We start from the raw sequence: 22,443 nt of genomic DNA on the forward strand, positions 1-22,443 counted from the left end.
TAAAGCCGGTCAGAGCAGCACGCTCCGTTTTGTGTAACAATTTTTAAATCCCTGTAGAACCTGAACCGTGTAAGCTAGGGCAATAATTTGTTTTGCATATGAAACCGGAGGAGTTGTACTTACATCTGATGCCATCAGCTTGTCCTCGGTCATGGTTTCGTTCCACATATAGCTTTGCAAAAATTGCATAAAAAGCGCTTGCAGGAACAAAAACATAATATTCCAGAAACACGCTTTGCCGATCCGATCAGCTGTTTGTAACACTTCCCACAGTGAAATGATGCACCTGCTGTTTTCTTTGCAAATTTGCATCATAGGATTGTTTTTTGTTTTTCCTGCAGTATATAAAAATTGCTGTATCTCCAAAATAAAACTATGAAGACACTCAAAATAAATTTCCTGTGGTGGGAAGCTATTTTTTTGCAACTTTATTGTATTTAAAGTTTTGAGGGATAAACCTCTTAAATTTCTCCAAGTAGAAATATATGTAAACAAAACAAAAGCGATTTTCAATTTTTTTTGTAGTTTATTGCACTTTTTTGCAATTTATGTAATTACTATGGACTTAATGCATACATATTATTAAAATATGGGCTATAACAGTTGTATTGATGTATAGCAACTTGAAATGCTCCCACAAATGGCACTACAGCATGTAAAAAAATAATATAAGCTCTGGTGGACTTGGTTCTATGGTAGGTCTTAAAGGGTTAAATAAATATCGTCAAATAATCGTGATCTCAATTTCAGTGAAAATAATCGTGATTATCATTTTTGCCATAATCGAGCAGCCCTAACTGGGACTGTTGTGGAGAACGGCATCAATAAGCTAATAAGGAGAGAAAACTTCTACTGAGTAGAATTATTTCAGCTTATTGGTGCTGCCCTCCACGACTGTGGCATTTCTCACGAGGTTCCATTCCCGCTTTACAGGTTTTAGTATGTAGAGCTTTATAAACATGGTACACGTGATTCCAATTGTTATGTTAAGGGATGCTACAAAAATCTTAAAAAATCAGCTTTAAACAGGATAGATGGCCTCTTGTTGGAGGTTAAAATAAAAATATTCTTTGCCTGTTGACTATTTCACAATCGTAATCACGCCCCCCTCTTTGATTCCTTTTAGGGAGTCTCACCCTTGAACTTCACGTTGAGATTGAAATGCACACTTTGTCTTTGCGGCATTGAACTTTGATCTTTCAGTGAACTCTTTCAGTGAGCTGTTGGTCGTCCGTGATTGGGATCAGCCCTCTGTGGTTTGCACTACCTCCTCTTTCACACTTTTTAAAAAAAAATTATTATATATCATTCTAGCTTCATTCTTCCTGTGACGTGTATCTGACTCCCTCTGTATGTGACTCATCTCACTTAGGTTTGTAAACTGAGTTTGTCAGTTGGACATTTTAAAATAAAATGAGGCGTAGAAACACGACTCCAGGCTGTGTATACTACCAAATTGCGTCAGACTGATGGCTGGGAAAAGCAAAACTTTAAACATGGCCTTTTTTAATGCATGATGCAACAGTAAGGTTGTTGAAATCAATGTTTGTAATAGAAATTTGGCTGAGGTAAGACCTGGGTTACAACTCTTCTGCTTTCACACACTGTTCTGGAAAACTGAGCACAATCTGCACTGGGATTTCCTTGCAGTTGATTTACTTTAAAGATATGAGTTAATACAGCGACACATCAGCCACGATGCACGACATGATCACTACAGTGTCTGCACCCCCGCCTCCACTTTGCTTCCAAGTGCTGACTGTGGAGGATTTGCGACTGCCTCACCACACAAATAATCTCCTGCAGCCTCCACATGCTGAGTGTTGGTTTCTTTCTACAACAGTCTCTGCACATGCATGCCACTTACTAAAACCTGCATTAAAAATGGATGCATTACATGTTTCAGCAGTCTTAGTGCGGCAGATACAGTAAACTAATGTTGAAAGGAAATCTTTCACAAGTGGATAAAGGTTTTAAAATTGGCAAATACAGTATTTGATAAACCCTGTTAGCTATTTGAAAATCGCTTTTAACAAAATATATATTTTTTGAGGAAAAGCTAATGTGGCGAGACGAGGATGGGATATAAAGTAAATACTCTTTGCAGTTTTAAAAAGACAACGCCACCCTGGGAATTTCACCCAGAGAATACTGAAAGTAACACTAAATCACCAGAAAGGCACTTAGGTTCGCTATACTCAGTCCAGAGACGAGGTTCAATGATCAACAAATTCACAATTTATTAATAATTATCTAAAACACCATATAAAAGCACAATCATAAATATTCAAGTACAAATATGCTTAAAAAGGTATTCAGAGCTGAGGCTTACCAGTGGAGGGGCAGGGATGCCACACACAAACTAAAGAAAGAAAACACACCCAAAACACAAGTGCAGCACACTATCACACACACTCACACTAATAAACTAAACAAGGCAGGTGTGTACACTCAAGGGATCCCACCACCAAGGCACCCTAGTCTCCTCCACGTCGGCACTCCGCATCTGAATAAAAAGAAACAAAGAAAATTTTAATATATTACAACAAACTAATGTGTAGCACCGGGGGATAACCCAACTGCAGGACCACACTGGTGATCTACAGCTAGAAAAAGGGCCTCCCACCAGTGGTGTAACAGAGAATCCAAACTACAAATCAAAAAGCAATAAAACAACATACAATCTGAATAAAACTCTAAAATCTGGAGCAAACGGAATCGCCGTACTGCTCCAACTTGCCGTCCACACGACGATAAGTTAACAGTCAATCAATATGCACGCCAGCTGACTCCGATAACCGGCATGCATATGGCCGTTGTCCACGCCGACGTCCACTGTAAAAGCTGACAGCAGCAGGGAAAGAGTTCTCACAACGGGAACAGACGGTAAAAGCACAGCAAGGCAAAACAGCAGCACTTCAGTTCGCGTAGCTTGGCGCAAAACTATGGCCCACACTTCCTGCGAAACATAATAATTACTATAAAAGAACAATAGAAGGCAGAGAGCGTAACAAAAGTTGATTACGTACCAAGTAAGCCGGGTCATAGAACGTAAGCAGAATAGCTCAGAGGAGGCTTCTATAGCTACGACCAGCCGCGATGGAGACTTTAGAGGAGTAACCCACAAACGATCTCTACCACACCGAGGAAGTCAGGTGACCAAAAAGGAGATCACAGGCAAACAATGCAGAGACACTCAAATGGCCACTATTTATACCAGCGCCCCCTAATGGGCCAGGCTGAAAGTGGGTTGGACCGAGGGATAACATTCATCCTGCCACATTCTACCCCTCCTTCTTGCATCGTCGCCCCGACGATGAATTACAAAGACACCCAGATTAGTCCCAAGGCCTAAAAAATGCAGAGACAGCATGTACCCTAGGCTCAGAAATAGAGTTAGCAGCCCCTTGTGCCACCTCCCCTGTTGGTCTTGGGAGATGATGGATGTTTGAATGCTGGCCAGCTGTGGACCGGGTTGTTTTTCGCACCACCACATTTCTTGTATCAGAACTCGTAGAGGGAGCAGGAAGAGAGCTAGATGGAACTGGTGCTACACTCGGAGTAACTGTACAAGTGGCTGGAACATCGGAAGTTCGGTCTTCTGGTGGAAGCAACAACTCAGGGCTACTTGGAATCACTGCCACTGGGCTGTAAGATGGTGAAACATTTACTTGAGGAGCTCCTATGCTCAGGAATAACAGGTCACTGTCACGTGATGAGTCATGTCCTGGTTCTGGGGAGGATATTTCTGGGCCATGTGAGCTACTGCTTGGAGCAGGCCCTTCTGATGGTGTAGCTGCCGTTACCACAGCCTTCAACAAGGTACGATGAACATGCTTCACACTGCTGGGATCATCTGCAGGTGCAATGGTATATACTGCCCCACCTCCTTTAGGTGCCTTCAGGATTCTATATACCACGGGTTTCCATTTATCTTGGATTTTACATCTCCCTCTTCCACTCAGATCGCGCAGGAACACCAACTGGCCATTGTTCAATGGTGCCTCTTTCACCTTTTTATCATGGTGCCTCTTTCTGCGGTCGGCAGCCAATTGCAATCGTTCCTTGGCTCCTTCATGTACAACCTGTAGCCGGGCTTGATGCTCCTGAATCCACTCGTGCACATCTCCACTGATGGGGTCCGGTACTCTGCCCAACAGAAAGTCCACTGGCAACCTGGGTTCTTGCCCAAACATCAATAAGAATGGGGTTTCCCCAGTAGCCTGATGGGGAGTGGTATTATAACAGTAGAGTAACTGGGGCAAACATACATTCCAGTCTCTTTTTCTGGATACTGGCAGGGTCCGCAACAAATTGTGCAAAGTCCTATTAAAACGTTCACACTGACCATTTCCAGCCGGATGATAAGGAGTAGTGTGGGACTTCTCGATACCATAAAACCTGCAGAGCTGCTGGATCAGGGAGCTTTCAAAGTTACGACCCTGATCGGAATGGATACGCGCTGGTACACCAAACTTCGAAAACCACTCAGTCACGAGAACCTGGGCCACTGTAGCAGCACATTGGTCACGAGTGGGGACAGCCAATGTATACTTGCTGAAAACATCAGTCATCACCAAAACGTTCTCCAGCCCATTCCGGGAAGGTTCGAGCAAGGTGTAATCAATGGCCAAGATTTCATTTGGTCGAGAAGCCAACAAATGTCCCATGAAACTTTGAGCTGCTGGTTGGGTGTCTTTTGCAACTTGGCAACGTTCGCATCTCTGACACCAACGAGCTACCTCAGCAGACATACCTGGCCAATAGCACCGTGAGCGGAGAAGCGCTAGGGTCCTTTCCACACCTTGATGGCCGTGCTCCTGATGAACATGAGTCAACACCTGCTCAATTAGTGCACTAGGCAGCAAAAGCTGAAGTACCACCTCGGCACCGTCAGGGCGATGAACCTGACGATACAGAACTCCTTCCCTTTCGATCAGACGATCCCATTGTCGTAGCAGCACCAGAGCAAGTGGAGCAAGCTGCTGCCGCTCCTCAAAGCTGGGTCGCTGCTTCCGTCTCCAGAACACCAAGATCTCTTTTATCACTGGGTCGACCTGTTGGAGGGTATGAAGATCAGGAGTAGTGAGATGGGGCAAAACTGTAATGGCAGCTTGTGATACCTCAGCTGGTTCCAGCCGCAAGGCTTGTTGAAGAGGTCCAGGCAAGGCTGTACCAGGAACCATGGCTTTAATCTCCTGAGGATCAGGTGGATGCTGGCGAGATAAAGCGTCTGCATTCTTATTACTCCTTCCTGACCTGTACTTTAAGTCAAAGTCAAACGAAGCGAGCTGAGCTGCCCAGCGCTGTTCAGTAGCCCCAAGTTTAGCAGAAGACAAGTGACTAAGAGGATTGTTGTCGGTGTAAACAATACACTTGTGGCCCAACAAGTACTCTCTAAATTTCTCAGTCATGGCCCACTTAAGTGCCAAAAACTCCAGCTTCATGGAGCTATAATTTAGCATATTGCGCTCAGGGGGCCTCAAACCCCGACTGGCATAGGCTATTGGCCTCACTTTACCTCCCTGCTCCTGGGAAAGCACTGCCCCTAGGCCGGCATGGCTGGCATCCACTTCTAAAATAAAAGGCAAAGAGAAATCTGCATAAGCGAGCACTGGTGCTGTTGTCAGTTTAGTCTTTAATGCCTCAAAACTTTGAGCACACTCTGCAGTCCAGTTCTCCACGACACCATGCTCTGACCTCTTCTTTGATTTTCTGCCTCCCCACTCTGCCACCAGTCTATGCAGAGGTGCCGCCAACTTGGCAAAACCCTCCACAAAACGGCGATAATAGCTGGCAAACCCAAGGAAGGAGCGTAGTTCCGAAACAGTCTTAGGAGGCTGCCAGTTAGCCACCACTTCCACCTTGCTAGGGTCCGTAGAGACACCTTGATCGGAGATGACATGGCCTAGGTAGCGAACCTCCCGCTGGAAAAAGGCACATTTGGCAAGCTTGGCTTTTAAACCTTCCTGCTGAAGCCGACCTAGCACCACATCCATCCGCTCAAGATGTTGCGATACTGTTGATGAAAAGATTACAATGTCATCAAGATAGAGAAGCAGAGACTGGCACTGTTGATCACCGAAAAGGCGTTGCATTAGTCTCTGGAAGGTGCTAGGGGCATTACAGAGCCCAAATGGCATTCGGTTCCATTCAAATAGGCCGAAAGGAGTACAGAAGGCAGTCTTGGGCCTATCCTCTTCCGTAACTGGGACCTGATTATAGCCACTTGCTAAATCCATGGTGGAAAACCAACGGGCACCAGTCAGCGCATCTAAGGATTCTTCAATGCGCGGCAGGGGGAATGCATCTTTCCTTGTCTTGTTGTTCAGTTGCCGATAATCAACACACATGCGCGGGCTGCCATCCTTCTTCTTAACGAGCACAATGGGAGAAGCATAGGGGCTGCTACTCTCTCTAATCACCTCGGCCCCTAACAACTGGTTAATATGCTCTTTCACAACCTCGTACTCTGAAGGGGGGATGCGCCTATAACGCTGCCGCACGGGGATATCGTCTAAGACTGGAATGTCATGGGAGATCAAGTTAGTGCAACCCAAATCAGTGTCATGAGCAGAAAAGACCGAGCTGTATTTCTTAAGGAGAGACCTCACCTGTCCCTGTTCCTCTGCTGACAGTTTAGACAAATCAATCCCTTCCATCTGATCCTGCACAGTAGGAGTGGCGGTGTGAGATGCCATTGTGGCTACGTTAGGGAGTACTTCTGTCACACCAGCGGGCAAACTGACCACATGAACATCTTCCAGGGTCCCTATAACGGTCCTAGGGTAAAGCAAGACCGCCGTAGTCCCTACATTAACAACTGGTATGTATGCAGTACCTCTAACCACTCGAACCAATGCAGGGGACGCTAAAAGTCCAGCAGGCAAGTTAACATCAGTAGGTTCAAATAACACAGTGGCACCTGAATATTGCTCAGAACAGGTGGCGGCCACTACTTTCATTACACCACCCGGAATGCAACATGCTCGCTTACCCCTCACTCTCACATGGCCAGACAAATCCAGTGGGGCTCTTATACTAACGTCATGGCACTTTTGCAGCGCCTGCACAAGGGGTTTAGGGGCCTCTGTGACAAAGCCCAAACTAAACAATGCTTCACCGTGTTGCCCAAAAAGCTCGTGGTAACACTTCCGAATGACATTCATCCCCAATACACCCGGAACCGTGGAAGGTCCTGCACCTGGAGGATCTTTAACGACCAACACGCCACACTGTGGAAGAAACTTGTCACAGAGCTCTACACTTAGCTCGATATAGCCAAGGTAAGGAATGGACAACCCATTAGCCGCTTTAAGCTGCAACCAATGACAAGCTTGGAGACGCTCTTGACCCCAGGACTCAAAATGCTGGCGGAAAAAACTTTCAGTAATGGTGGAGACCATGGACCCCGTATCAACCAAACAAGGTACTTTTATACCGCCCATGTCCACATCTATATGAGGACAGGATGAAATTAATTTGGAGACTGCCTCTGGACCATTAGAAGCAACCCTTGAGCCAATGGACACCCCACCCGAACTGTGGCTCGGCAATACGGAGGGTGCTAGTTTTCCGAAGCCGTATTTAAAGGAGAGTGCCTGCGATTATGCAGAGGGGCCTGCGAAGGAGGCCGGGAACAAGGAACGCGTTCCCCATCACACTCCCGAGCAAAATGTCCAGGTTGCTGACAACGACGGCATATAATGGAGTCGCCCCGTCCTGAGCGAGGCATTCGATGGGGGCCCTGCAATCGAGCAATGCTCTGAGTGAGCTGATTAAGTTGCTCCTGCTGGCGCTTTAACAATTCCTTCATCTCGCTCATCTCAGACAAATGGGTAGACTGAGCTATTCCTGAGGGACCGCTATGGACCCCATACTGAATGCCATAAACAGAAGGGACAGAACTGCTTCTATGCCTAACGCCACTAGGCAACCCTTCACGTTCCCACCTAATAGCTTCCCCTCTAATCTCCAGCAATGTCAGCGTTGGCTGCCTCCTTACTAGCTGCTTTAACTCCCGCCGCAAGGTACTATCTAAGACCTGTTCAACAAATTGATCTCTTAATAAAACATCAGCATTGGGCATGCCATTGGGGGCACTCGATTTAACTTTTTCCATAAGACCCAAGAGAGCGAGGGAAAACTCTTGCAGTGTCTCACTTTCCTGCTGTTTTCTAGAGAAGAAAGCTTCCTGCAATGCTACATAGGAGTCTGAACAGCCATACAGTTCTTGCAATATAGTGATTATCTTAGCAGGATCAGTCCTCTCTGCACTAGAGCGATATTTGATCTCCTCACGTGCTTCCCCTTCTAGGTGGTCAAACAGGAAAAATGCTTTATCAGCCAAAGACAAATGACGTGCTCTAGCACAACCTTCTATTTCCTCCAACCATTCATTCAACCCTATACCTGATTTTCCTCTAAACATAGGGCATTTTCTGTCACGGGGCACAAAAACTAGTCTCTCTGCTACAGAGACACCAGCCGTTGAGGGGTTAACAGATGATGCAGTTGAAGTAGAAGGTGTAGCACTAGTACCTGACCCAACAGCCCTCTCCTGACGCAACCTCTCATTGTCTGCTTTCAGCTGCGCGATCAAGTCCCTGAGTTCCTGTAACTCTTCCTCCATCTCTGTAACACAGCTGTGAAATCCCACACCAAAGTAGCTGCTGCTTTGCCTTTATTCTGTACAAAATAATATAAAAAAACAATTTACGTTACACCAAACAAAAAAGAAGAACACACGTCTCTGTTTTAAAGAGTATATCCTGTCGACAACAACGCCAAGTTTGTGGCGAGACGAGGATGGGATATAAAGTAAATACTCTTTGCAGTTTTAAAAAGACAACGCCACCCTGGGAATTTCACCCAGAGAATACTGAAAGTAACACTAAATCACCAGAAAGGCACTTAGGTTCGCTATACTCAGTCCAGAGACGAGGTTCAATGATCAACAAATTCACAATTTATTAATAATTATCTAAAACACCATATAAAAGCACAATCATAAATATTCAAGTACAAATATGCTTAAAAAGGTATTCAGAGCTGAGGCTTACCAGTGGAGGGGCAGGGATGCCACACACAAACTAAAGAAAGAAAACACACCCAAAACACAAGTGCAGCACACTATCACACACACTCACACTAATAAACTAAACAAGGCAGGTGTGTACACTCAAGGGATCCCACCACCAAGGCACCCTAGTCTCCTCCACGTCGGCACTCCGCATCTGAATAAAAAGAAACAAAGAAAATTTTAATATATTACAACAAACTAATGTGTAGCACCGGGGGATAACCCAACTGCAGGACCACACTGGTGATCTACAGCTAGAAAAAGGGCCTCCCACCAGTGGTGTAACAGAGAATCCAAACTACAAATCAAAAAGCAATAAAACAACATACAATCTGAATAAAACTCTAAAATCTGGAGCAAACGGAATCGCCGTACTGCTCCAACTTGCCGTCCACACGACGATAAGTTAACAGTCAATCAATATGCACGCCAGCTGACTCCGATAACCGGCATGCATATGGCCGTTGTCCACGCCGACGTCCACTGTAAAAGCTGACAGCAGCAGGGAAAGAGTTCTCACAACGGGAACAGACGGTAAAAGCACAGCAAGGCAAAACAGCAGCACTTCAGTTCGCGTAGCTTGGCGCAAAACTATGGCCCACACTTCCTGCGAAACATAATAATTACTATAAAAGAACAATAGAAGGCAGAGAGCGTAACAAAAGTTGATTACGTACCAAGTAAGCCGGGTCATAGAACGTAAGCAGAATAGCTCAGAGGAGGCTTCTATAGCTACGACCAGCCGCGATGGAGACTTTAGAGGAGTAACCCACAAACGATCTCTACCACACCGAGGAAGTCAGGTGACCAAAAAGGAGATCACAGGCAAACAATGCAGAGACACTCAAATGGCCACTATTTATACCAGCGCCCCCTAATGGGCCAGGCTGAAAGTGGGTTGGACCGAGGGATAACATTCATCCTGCCACACTAACTAGACATGCCCCTTTTAAAATTATCCATCCATATTTCTTTTGCCGCATATGTGGGATCAGCTCAGGCAGACTTTGCTCGCCCTGGCCACGTCTTCCAGCTCATCCAGGGGGATACAAAGTTGTTCCCAAGCCAGCTGAGAGAGATAATATCTTCAGAGTCCTAGGTCTTTCCCAGGACCTGTTTCCAGTAGGAAATACTTGAAATACATGCCTAGGAATTGTCCAGGAGGCATCCTAGTCAGATGCCCAAACCACCTCAACTGGCTCCTTTTGACACAGACAGCCCTCCTCACCCTATTTCTAATGCGTGACTCATGCTTCGAAGGCAAATCTATGATGTAATTTACAATGTAATTGTGAATTCATTTTAACCTTATGCTATAACCTTTGATGTGCACCTCCTGAGAAATGCAACTACACATCAGACTGATGCAGCTCACAACGGTGTGAATGGCGTGGAGAGTTGCGGTGTAGGGTCAAGAGTGACTTCTGGTTTCGTCATAAATCAGATTTCCCAAAGAAGTCCAAATCAAGTTTAACACAGTCCAGGACACTTCTAAAGGAAACTCCTTTCTGTGGCTCACGCTTCACTCTCCCCTCACTCATGAAAAAGACCCCGATACTTAAACCCCTCCACCTGGGGTAGAAACGTTCCCCTGACCAGGAGAGGGCACGCCACCCTTTTCCAGCTGAGAACCATCATCTCGGACTTGGAGGTGCTGAATCTCATTCTCGACGTCTCATACTTGACCACAAACTGCTCCGGTGCAAGCTGGAGGTCACCACCTGTTGAAGCAAACAGAATGACATCATCCGCAAAAAGTAAAGATGAAATCCAGCCACTACCTCGCTACTTTTATCTTGGTGTTAACTTCTGCTTGACTGATGATTTAACTTGCGTTATAACATTTTATATGTAACGCGAGTGGATGGGCTCCTGTCAGGTTGCACCAACACAAAAGAGCTGAGCCTAAGCTAAACAGGCCTTAATGTGGGTAAATAACTGAAATTCGCTGAATCACACATGACTCAGTTGGTACTGAATTAATATTAAATGCTCTAACCTTAGGTATATGCTTTAAAGTGCTATCAAAGCAGTGGAATGGTAATTCCTTGAAGAGAACAGCACGGTGCAGCTATGAACACTCCTTCAGTATCCAGCCTCACATACAAGGCAAGGCAAGGCAAGTTTATTTGTATAGCACAATTCAACAACAAGGTGATTCAAAGTGCTTTACAGAGACATCAGAAACAAGAACAAATAAAAAGCATGATTTAAAATTGATTAAAACAAGCAAATAAACTAACTAATTAACAAACAAACAAACAAACAACAGTATATAAAATCAAAACAGATAAAATCAGAACAATAGATAAAATCAGTAGTTAATGTAAGTTTTGAAATTTAAGCTTAAAGTGTGGATTTGGTGCTTTATTCAAATGCAGCTGAGAACAGGTGAGTCTTCAACCTGGATTTAAATAAACTGAGTGTTTCAGCTGATCTGAGGCTTTCTGGGAGTTTGTTCCAGATATAAGGAGCATAAAAGCTGAATGCAGCTTCTCCGTGTCTGGTTCTGACTCTGGGAACTGATAAAAGACCGGATCCAGATGACCTGAGGGATCTGGATGGTTCATACTGGGTCAGGAGGTCATTGATGTATTTTGGTCCTAAACCATTCAGAGCTTTATAGGCCAGCATCAGAACTTTAAAGTCTATCCTCTGACGGACAGGCAGCCAGTGTAAGGACCTCAGAGCTGGACTGATGTGGTCCACTTTTTTGGTCTTAGTGAGGACTCGAGCAGCAGAGTTCTGAATGAGCTGTAGTTGTCTGACTGATTTTTTTAGGTAGACCTGTAAAGATGCTGTTACAGTAATCAAGCCTACTAAAGATGAATGCATGGACTAGTTTTTCCAGGTCCTGTTGAGACATCAGATCTTTTATCCTTGAAATATTCTTGAGGTGATAGTAAGCTGACTTTGTTATTGTCTTAATGTGTTTCTCTAAGTTTAGGTCTGCATCCATCACTACACCCAAATTTCTCGCCTGGTTTGTGGTTTTTAGATGTATAGATTGAAGTTCTCTGGTGACCTGTAATCGTTTTTCTTTGGCGCCAAAGACTATTACCTCAGTTTTGTTTTTGTTTAGCTGGAGAAAATTGTGGCACAACCAGTCATTAATTTCCTCAATGCATTTACCAAGAGCCTGTACAGGGCCTCGGTCTCCTGGTGACATTGTGATATATATTTGTGTGTCATCTGCATAGCTGTGATAGTTTATTTTGTTGTTGTTTATAATCTGTGCCAGTGGGAGCATGTAGATGTTAAACAGAAGGGGTCCCAAGATGGAACCTTGGGGAACTCCACATGTGATACTTGTCTGCTCAGATGTGAAGTTACCTATTGATACAAAGTATTTCCTGTTTTCTACGTATGTTTTGAACCAGTTTAGTACAGTTCCTGAAAGACCTGCCCAGTTCTCCAGTCGTTTGAGTAATATGTTGTGGTCAACTGTATCAAATGCTGCACTGAGATCCAGTAAAACTAAGACTGACATTTTTCCACTGTCTGTATTCAGACACATGTCATTGAACACTTTGGTCAGAGCAGTTTCAGTGCTGTGGTTCTGTCTAAAACCTGACTGGAAGGCGTCGTAGCAATTATTCTGTTTTAAGAAGTAACTGAGCTGTTGAGAAACTGCTTTTTCAATGATCTTACTTAAAAACGGGAGATTTGAGATCGGCCTGTAGTTGTTCATTTGTGTCTTGTCAAGATTGTTCTTTTTCAGTATAGGTTTGATTACAGCAGTTTTTAGTGATTCTGGAAACACACCTGATAATAAAGAAAAGTTGACGATCTGTAACAGGCCTGACTCTAAAGTCTTTGAGACCTTTTTGAAAAAACTTGTTGGCAGGACATCTAAACAGCAGGAGGAGGAGTTCAGTTGACCTAAGATGTCCTCCAGGTCTTTGCTGTTAATAGGGTGAAACTGTTTCATGGTGTTTAAACAGTTTTTTGGTGGACACAGTACATATCCTGGATCTGCTGTTGATGTACCAATTGCTTGTCTAATTTTTTGGATTTTTTCAGTGAAGAATTTGGCAAAGTCATTGCAGGCCATGGTCGAATGAAGTTCAGCTGCCACTGACACAGGAGGGTTTGTTAGCCTGTCAACTGTAGAAAATAAGACCCGAGCATTATGACTGTTTTTAGTGATGATGTCAGAGAAGTAGGACCTCCTTGCATTCCTCAGTTGTAAATTATAATTGTGAAGTTTCTCTTTATAAATGTCATAATGAACCTGGAGGTTTGTTTTTCTCCATCTGCGCTCAGCTTTCCTACACTCTCTTTTTTCATTTTTCACCAGTGTGGAGTTTCTCCATGGAGACTTTTTCCTTCCAGAGATAACCTTCACCTTAATGGGAGCAATAGTGTCCATTACATTTAACATGTTAGCATTGAAGCTATTGACGAGCTCATTGACTGACCCTCTGGACAGGTCAGGTGTTAATGGGAAGACCTGGTTAAAAATTGCACTACTGTGTTCAGTTATACACCGTTTTGTGATCACTGTTGTTGATATATTTATGTGGGCTGAGATTTTACTTTCAAAGAAAACACAGTAATGATCAGACACGCCCACATCAGACACAGTAACCTTTGAAATGCTCAGGCCTTTGGAGATCAGTAGGTACAACTCACTATAAACTTTTTCCTTGTCTTTACCACCTCTCGTTCCTGTACACCTCGCTTCCCAGTACTCCTGTCTACTTTCTTAAACATCCTGCCTATCCCACTTATTCTCTGTCAACCTCTTTCTTTGAACACTTTCTTGTACTCCCTCATTCCACAGCCAAGTTTCTTTGTCCTCTTTGCTCTGTCCAGAGGACACACCGAACACCTTCTTGGCACTACTGCTGAACTTTCCCCAGTCATCTGATAAGTCTTCCCTAGCACCCAGACCCCGTCTCAAGTCCTCCCAGGACTCTGTGCACTGTTCTTCCTTCTTCAGCTCACAACAATTGAAATCCTAAACTGTTTTTTTCTCTGTATTGGATCCATTAGATTGCATTACCGTACATTAGCTCCCTCAACTGCTAATTCTCATACATGAACATAGATCATTTGTTGAAATAGCTGAACCACTTAAACAGGATTGATGAAGAGTGTGCTTAGATTGAATTATGTTACTAATGCATTTAAACTTCTCTCATTTTCTGGCTAAAGCTAAAATATTAAAATGTCTTAAACTCAGTTTTGCCGGGTCTCAAACCGCACATCTCTAGCCCCGGTCTACACATTTGGATCATGCAGTGCAAATTCAGTATTAAGAGCGTGCTTTATTGTCTGACTCAACCTTTCAGGCTTTTTCACATGTTTAAAAAAGCATTGACTGCAAAATGTCTAACTTAACAGTTCTAGCTCAAGCTAAAAACTGGAAATGCTTATGAAACAAACTGCGTTGTGTGTTTAAGATGGGTCACACTTTTGTTTTTCTTTTCGCCGTAATGAATATATTTGAGCAACGTGCATAAACTCGAGCTCTTGGAAAGAGTCTATTTTCACACTGCTCTTTGGTTCCATGTCAAGTTTAATTAGTTTCATTTAAAGTAGAACCCAAATAAGTAGATTCTGTTCATCTCTTTTCAGTCTGAGAAAACGTGTCCAGCTTTTTTTAGGTTTTCCTTACCTGGATGATTGAGCGTGCATCAAAATAATTTAATGTACTGTTAAAAAGTCTTAAATGTAGCTGTAGATATGTGGTGAAAACAGCTGCATTTGTTAGTTTCTGTAATTGAGACAGACTGTAATTCACAGGTCAGATTTTAGTCACTTTTGAGTCTTTCATGTTTCTTTTCAGCCCGTTGCTTAACATTACTTCTGTCAATATTAGCCTTCAAAAAAAAAGAAGTGTAAGAGGTTTAGATCATATGCACTTAAAGCACCCAGGTAAATATTTAGACTTTATGTGGAAAACGTGGGGATGAATGTCAGCGTCGGGTTTTGTTCTTGACTGTTTAAACACGGCTTGTCCTTTCAGGCCACACTTGTCCTCAAAGCGAGAATGCGAGTCTTGTTTGTTCGGCCTCGGCACAATACGCAACCTGGTGAAGGTGGCAGGCTGGGCGATAGGGCTCTGATTATGGCATCACGAGGCTTTGATAAGCAGGGGGAGAGGGATATCTCCTGCCTGCAGTTCTTTAATAGAGGTGCTGAGTGAAGTAAGAGATCCAGTTTTGTCATGGTGGAGGGCGCTGACGCTTGTTGTCACCAAAAACCGTGCTTTTGATAAAGCTCACGTCATGAGCGAGGTAAGTCACTGAAACTGCAGAAGAAGTGTTGATCTTATTCAATTTACTCGTTTTTTTTCTGCTCTCTTTTTTTCCCTACTATGCTTCCCTCAGCTTGTTCTCATACGTGCCGTCGGTTGTGGAAAATTCTTGCACCCCTTCGAGAATCCTTCACACGTTGCTTCCACCTCGAGGGATTCACCGTGAAACCATGATATGAATGAGGGCCCTGTAAAAACAAACAACGAGATCATTTAGCTACACTCTGAGGGCTTCACTCGTCTGGATAATGCGCTGCAGGGTTTTGGATCAGTAATTAAGTGCTGAACGGTTGATGGTGAAGTGGATGCAGGCTGATGCTTCAGTTCATAGCAAAATAGCACAGATCTGCTTGGTTATTGGTCCTTAAAGCTGAATTCTTGACTCTGGAGGTCACTGAGGTGCAGTGAGTCTGCTCACTCCTGTTTTTAGGCACTTGTTTAAAAAAAAAACGGGGGGGTGGGGGGGTGGAGAGAGATCTGAGAAATTGAACCTTGGGTCAATATTGAACGTTTTCTTGAAAGCCTTTTATTTTCAGCCCGTCCTCCGTTCAGCAGAGGGCTTACCGCTGCTGTCACCTTTGTGTGGCATGCAAAAAGAAGCATGGTGTTACAGGCTATGGGAGTCAGTTTTCCACACTCTTCCTGCACATGCCTGCATGTCTGATCATCTGTTGACCTATAATTATTATTAACCAGAAAGTTTCCCGCTTAAATTTTCTCATCTCGATGGACTTCATAATCTTCGTGTGTCTAGGGGACCTTTGTACATCACACAGGTGCTGTAGAAGGTGTAGAAAATGTGATGTGAGCTATAAAAAAACGCTAAAAATATTTTACAGCGTGCTTGTAAGTAACGACATTTTTATTGTCGTTTTAATTGAATTACTAGTAGTTAAACTGAAGTTTTGTAGTTTAAACCATCAGAAAAGTATTTGATAACAATAAGAGTACAGTACCATCTGTGCCAAAACTTTGAGCCTAGACACAAAACTATCATCACGTTTGCTGTTGCTCCCTGCAGCACAGGAAAGCCTAGTGTAGGACCACCATGTTGGGAACATTTAACAGGGTGTCAAATGACTTGCGATCCCCGAGTTTTGCCACCTGCTGAATGGTGTCTGAGCACTCTTGTCATATCGCTGCAGTCCATCCTTTTCTCAATATCTCACCGGGAGAGACGGAGCAGGGCTCAGCGGGTTACTGCGTCGTGCTGCAGGAAAACAGATCTCTTATCACCCATGTGATCCCTGTTGGAACTAATCAAAGCTCATGGCTATGGTTTCTGACTTTAAAGCTCATGTTGAAGAAGAGATGACCTAACTGATGTGTTCACAGCTAGGACAGAACGCCCTCTAGTGGTGGTTTTAAGTGAGGCGCACACTTGTTCATTCTGAGCTGGGTTTTCAGCATGCACTCTTAGACATATGCATATCTCTTCTAACATAGGGCGAGAGGCGGGGTACACCCTGGACAGGTTGCCAATCTGAAGCATTTCCTCATTCTTATTTCACTGCTGTCTTGTTTATTTTCATCTTTTGTTGCAGCCAGAAGCTCCTGCTGCTTCATCACTACACGGGTCTCCGCGCCCAGAAGAGGAGGATGATGGGGACCTGAATAAAGCCTTGGGTGTCCAGCGCTTCCAGCAGATCCTCACGCCTGCTGCTGCCGTGCCTGATAAGGAGCACCACATTTACCATGACGAAGACATTGAATGTGAGCGTGCACAGAAGCTTCATAAAGCATGGAGATGCTTTCAGTTGTGTGCGAACAGCTCTGAAATTGATGTATTTATCTGTGTTTCAGACCACCGACACTCCTCTCACCACATCCACCGGCCTCTGTCCAAACTGCCCTCTGACGTACGCAGGAGGAAGGGCAGCAAGAAAAGGAAGAAGGATAAAGATCACAAAAGCAGCCATCCTCTCTGCAGTGTCCCCATAGAGGAAGGTGAAGATGAGGAGGAAGAGGAAGAAGAGGGGACAGAGCTAAATTCTGTTCTGTCAGAGCGATCTGAGTCAGAGAGAACCAAAGATGTGGAGGTAATCATTTTATTATTAGATTCATTTGAGTCTTTTTAACACAGTGTTTGGGAGCAAATAAGATAAAACCCCACGAGAAGCGTTATTTGATACAAAAATTGGTTGAAAATGGGTTTTAAATACAAATTTGCTTCGAGAAAATGGAACAATGTGATGTAACTTTTCTCTTTTAAACCAAATTGAAACCTACTGTGTACCTTTAGGCTTGTTCTAATTTCGGGAGTAATTAAAAGCTTGAATTATGTTGAATTCTGGGTTTTGCAATTGTCTGACAACTTTTCACCTTTGATTTTCTACTTTAAGCATAAAGAGACTTTTTTTTTTTTTTTTTTTGATTTGCTGACCAGAATAAATGTTGATGGGTTCCTGAGGCTTGGTGGAATTTGAGAAGAAACTCTATACTCTTAAACAAACACTAATCAACACTGGGCAGGAAAAATCCCCCTTTTAATAGAAGGGAATGTCAAACAGAACCGGACTCGGAGTGGGTGGCTATTTGCCTCAACCCACTTGAATGAGTTCGCATAAAATCAACAAGTAATAATCAAACGATTGCATGAAACTTTTTGCTCCCTTTGAATTCATACTGAAATCCAGCAACATCTAAATAACTCTGATTTATGTGCAAAAGTCTCCACAGGCTTTGTTTCTCCATTGTCTGGATGTGAGAGACGTTAGATTTATCTGATTTATTTATTTTTGACCGTGTTACAGGAAGCAGCACTCTCACGCTTCCTTTTCCCTCCACAGTTCTTCGTTTCCGAAGATGACCATGTATCCAAAAGTGTCAAAGAGAGCCCACACTCGGTCCGAAAGCTCGACATCGTACCGCAGTCCGGTGTGGGAGGTGAACATGAAGACGCAACTTCCACAGAGTGAGTCAAGTGTGCTTCATAGACTTCAAGGGCGTGATTGTTAGGTTGGTAATCATGCCTTACCTGCCGCGATGACTGCTTAATGCATGTTTTTGTCTTTTTTGATGAAATGTCCTCACAGCCATCCTGTTTGGGTGAGAGCACTGAGGCTCACGCCTGTTCGGGGGGCGGGGGTGTGTGATGCACTGTACGTTACCATGTCTCAGGCATCCAGTGAGCCTGCTGGGCATGATCAGATGGACCAGAGGAATCCTGTCCTCAGAGACCCATATATCACCTGTTGCTACTCAGCAGCCCTGACTCCACCTGTGACATTTACTTTGTTCCTTTTTAAAGAAATCTGAGCTTGAAAGAAGCTGCACATACACCTTTTGCTTATTTTGAGTCGATTAGAGATCAGCTTAACCGCAGAAGATTTGTCTTTTAAACCATTCTTACCTAAAGTGGAGGAAGTTGACTTAAAGACGAGGTTGTAAAGTAGCGTTTACGCTAGACGGTAAGTTAATTATGTCTATTTTTGCTGGATGTGTTGTTAAAATTCTTTGTCCTCTGTCCACTTTTTTGCTTTTTGCAGCTAAATGTGTAACTTGCACCGTGAATGCATTTATCAGAGTAGGAGAAGCAGTAGAAGGCTGTAATACTTCGACAATGTTAGTCCTGTTAAAACAAAATAACTATTGGGAGGATTTTTATGTGTGGTTGAGTGTGCACAGTTCCCAGTTTTTAAAGGGGGAAATGTTCAATCCTAAAGATAAAAGATGAAAAACAATCCTTTTTTTACTTCTAATCTTTCTGCTCTTCTTTAGTAAACTGCCTTCATCTGAGCCCTCCAGCCCCACTGCCCAGTCAGTCCCAGCCGAGCACACGCCACTGACCCGCGTCTCCTCCGCCAGCCGCAGTTACGACCTGACAGAGCGTCGACGCACGGGCAACATGACGGGTGCCGAGCAGGCCAAGTACCAGCGCATCCCCACTGATGAGAGCGAAGCTCAGACGCTGGCCTCTGCTGACCTGGACGGCATCAAGAGTGAGTGCGAATCATTTGGCAAGCAGATACTAATCGTGGCTTAAGTTCAAGCCTACACAGACTAAAAGTGTAAAGGGGTATTTGACATAGGTGCCCTCCAACTAGCCTTCTGTGGTTGTGTTTGAGGGGTGTTTTTGAAGGAAACGCACTTTGAGCGTTGATTGAAGTGAGATGTAATGTGAGCAATAAAGCGTTTCTCTCCTGCTTTTTATTGGCTGTTGATATTGTTAAAAGAGGACTCGTTACCTCTTTATGTTTTGTGTATTCTGGTAAATATGTAGCATTCTTTTTATCTGTATTCTGGGATCACCAGTGGCTCACATGACTGCCTGTATGTAAAATGAGCTCCTTGTAATGATAAACCCAACAGATAATCATCACCTTACTCTGCAGTTTCTGTCTGCTTTACAAAATGATGATTGTTACAGCTTGCAAGGTTGGACAAAAAATAGTACAAAGTATACTTACCTGCTCAGCAGTACATAGTGACTTATTGTTAAACATAGAAAGATGTTTTCTTAAAAGAAAACGACGGTGATTAAACAGCATAATCCACCAAATCTCAGGCTGTAAAGGTTTGTTATTGTTTCTGCATCCTTGAGCCTCCGGTGGGCCATATGACTTCAATTTCGTCATCAGGTGAAGAGTGCAGGGCTTTGTGTGCACAAAAGAGTGCTTGCTAGCTTTTTGCGCATGTCCAGACTCTTATGAGGAGAGACAATAGACTACAGTACATCAACTCTGCACACACTCTTCAGGTGGATTCCAGAGAAAGCACAACAGGTATGACTACTCATCTGTGGTGTCTCCAGCTGTCTGTGTCTGCTTTGCTCTTTGCCTAAGACTAAGTATTTATATGCAGTTTGTGGGCAAAATGTCTGAGGTGATGGATCTATTAGAGTATTTTATTTATTAGTAAAAAATCCAACCATTGCTTTTATTGATTTATTCAACAAAACTAAGGTTGTCATAGGTAGAGAGGTGGGATACAGGTCATTGTGATACAGATAATCACATATTTACAATCATCAGTTTGTCTCTGGACTGTGAATGCAAAAAAGAAAAAAGTCCCATTGATGGTCAATAAATGGGACTTCACTTTTTTTGTTTTTTATCCTGGTTTGAAAATGTTTCATGGATAATAAAGATAAAGGCCCTACATTTCCTGCTTCTAAATTCATATAAAACTGATGTTATTGTAGTCTTCGGCTGATTCAAAATCCCGCGGCGAGAATATCACCCCATTAGAGCACTTCACTGTCAGACTGTGGGCTTACTTGTTGGATCATAGAGTAACTAAAAGTAAAATGGGAGGAAGAGCTTTCAGGCTCAAACTGTGAATTTGGGAAACAGACACCCTCTTTACTTTTAAGAACAGGCTTAAAACTCCTTTTTGATAAAGCTTCAAGATGGGGCTGGATTAGATGACCCTGAACCCTCCTGTAGTTGCGCTGCAATAAGCCTAGGCCTCTGTGGGCTTCCCACGGTGCTTCTTCTTCACTCATTTCTTTTCACTGTATTTGCATTAGCAGTTATTAAACTCTGGCACTCCACATTGTGTCTTTCTCCCGTCCGTCTCTGCTCACCCTAACTGTCAGATGGCCCCTCCTCCCCGAGCCTGGTTCTGCGGAAGATTTCTTCCTGTTAAAAGGGAGTTTTTCCTTCCCACAGTCACTAAGTGCTCGTTCAGAGGGGCTGTGTGATTGTTGGTTTTCTATCTAATATTTTAGGATCTTTGCCTTACAATAAAAGTGCCTTGATGTGAGTAGATTATTCTTTTGTTTTCAGGAAATCTCCTAACTACACCTTTTACAAAAAGTTTAAAACACACTGTTGGGAATGTCATTTTAAAAATATGGTATTATTCACGCGTTACTCTTTCTTGTAGATATCATTTGCTGTTAATCTTCACCAGCATTAACACAAACTTTGTACTTTGCACTAAAACATGTTCTGCGTGTTAAAGAAGCTGGAGAAATGATTAAATACAGCTGAACTGATAGCTAGTCACTTTGCTTAGATTCCTTCGCAAACATCAGGGTGAAGGTGTGGGGCCCTTCTCTGTTTGACTGCAGACTGCTTTCCACTGCCCTGTGACATTCCCAGCCCCAAGCCCAGCGTGGGGTAGTGTCCAGGGCCGAGGTGATTTGCGTCAGGGAGCCGACTCCTCCGCAGAGAGCAGCAGCTTATCAGAAACTGTGGCAGACAGGCCTGCATTATTAAATTAGCTGTTCCCGCTGTCAGATGAGGGCCCTGGACTCGGGCCTGAGCCAACATGGTGGCTAATTGTTAAATCCGGACCTCTGTTTCCAACCTTTAATCATTAAAGGAGTGAAACCAGAGGAAGAATTAAGTAGACCCGAGGGCCAAAACAAGGCAGCTGAGGATGGAAGTGTGGGCGTGATATTTGGTCATTATGAAAGAGGTGAGCCTGCAAACAGGTTCACTGTCACATACTTTCTGTCCTCTTTTATCTACCTCCCGCCACCCTAAATCATCCTGGGAAAGTGTCCGTCTCTGGCTGCCGCTCAACAATAGGAATTATTAGATCACTGTCCCTCCCCTTTTGTTCGACCCGAGCAAATTAGCACCTCTGCTCACTGATGCATTCTGAAAGCTTCAGCTCCGGCGGGGGTCAGGAGCCGGTCAAGAAGTGGCGACTTTTTCCAATTTGTCAAAACAAGTCCAACACTTAAGTTTGAGCAGCGAGGAGGGTTGGGGTCACGCAGTAAGGTGGCTGCGCCAGCGCCAGATGCTCTCGATGCCTGCAGCAGAAACCCTCCTCTTCCTTAACGCCAGCCAGGGCTCATTTTTTTTCCAGGTTCTGCCCCAAAGTGCAGGCAAACATCATGTAGTGACCTGACAAGGGGCCCTCCCAATAAAACCTGAAGGTTGTACGAGTGACGCGAGAACCAATGAGTCAGTTCTGGACAGAATTTCATCTTTTGTCCTGGCGAGGCCTGCCCGGTTATCAGATAATGAGTTAAAGCCTTGATGAAGAACCAGAAAAGCCTCAGTGTTTTTTACGTAGGATATGCAAGCTCTGATAATGGTAAGCTTTGATATTTTTTTAAGGAAAATTTCACTCGTTTTTGTGTTGAATGTGTTTTAACTTATTAACAGATCAATTTAGAATAAACAGGATGTCACAAAAG

At 43.8% G+C, this 22,443-nt stretch overlaps 1 protein-coding gene across 8 annotated transcripts in view; it reads left to right on the forward strand.

Moving 5' to 3' along the window:
• The window catches only part of slc4a2b (solute carrier family 4 member 2b), a 63,315-nt gene that overhangs the window by 29,132 nt on the left and 11,740 nt on the right, over positions 1-22,443 (forward strand). For all 8 annotated transcript variants that reach the window (XM_086306557.1, XM_086306558.1, XM_086306564.1 and 5 more), the window contains 4 exons: positions 16,892-17,060; positions 17,151-17,386; positions 18,137-18,261; positions 19,068-19,288. In XM_086306557.1, coding sequence (XP_086162683.1) covers positions 16,892-17,060; positions 17,151-17,386; positions 18,137-18,261; positions 19,068-19,288 — 751 coding nt within the window. The remainder of the gene's footprint in view (positions 1-16,891; positions 17,061-17,150; positions 17,387-18,136; positions 18,262-19,067; positions 19,289-22,443) is intronic.

The sequence above is a fragment of the Aulonocara sp. 'chitande type north' Nkhata Bay genome, linkage group LG9, assembly GCF_057382095.1.
Source record: "Aulonocara sp. 'chitande type north' Nkhata Bay isolate Kocher_YH1m ecotype deep benthic linkage group LG9, A_spYH_male_GT1.1, whole genome shotgun sequence".
NCBI lineage: Eukaryota > Metazoa > Chordata > Actinopteri > Cichliformes > Cichlidae > Aulonocara > Aulonocara sp. 'chitande type north' Nkhata Bay.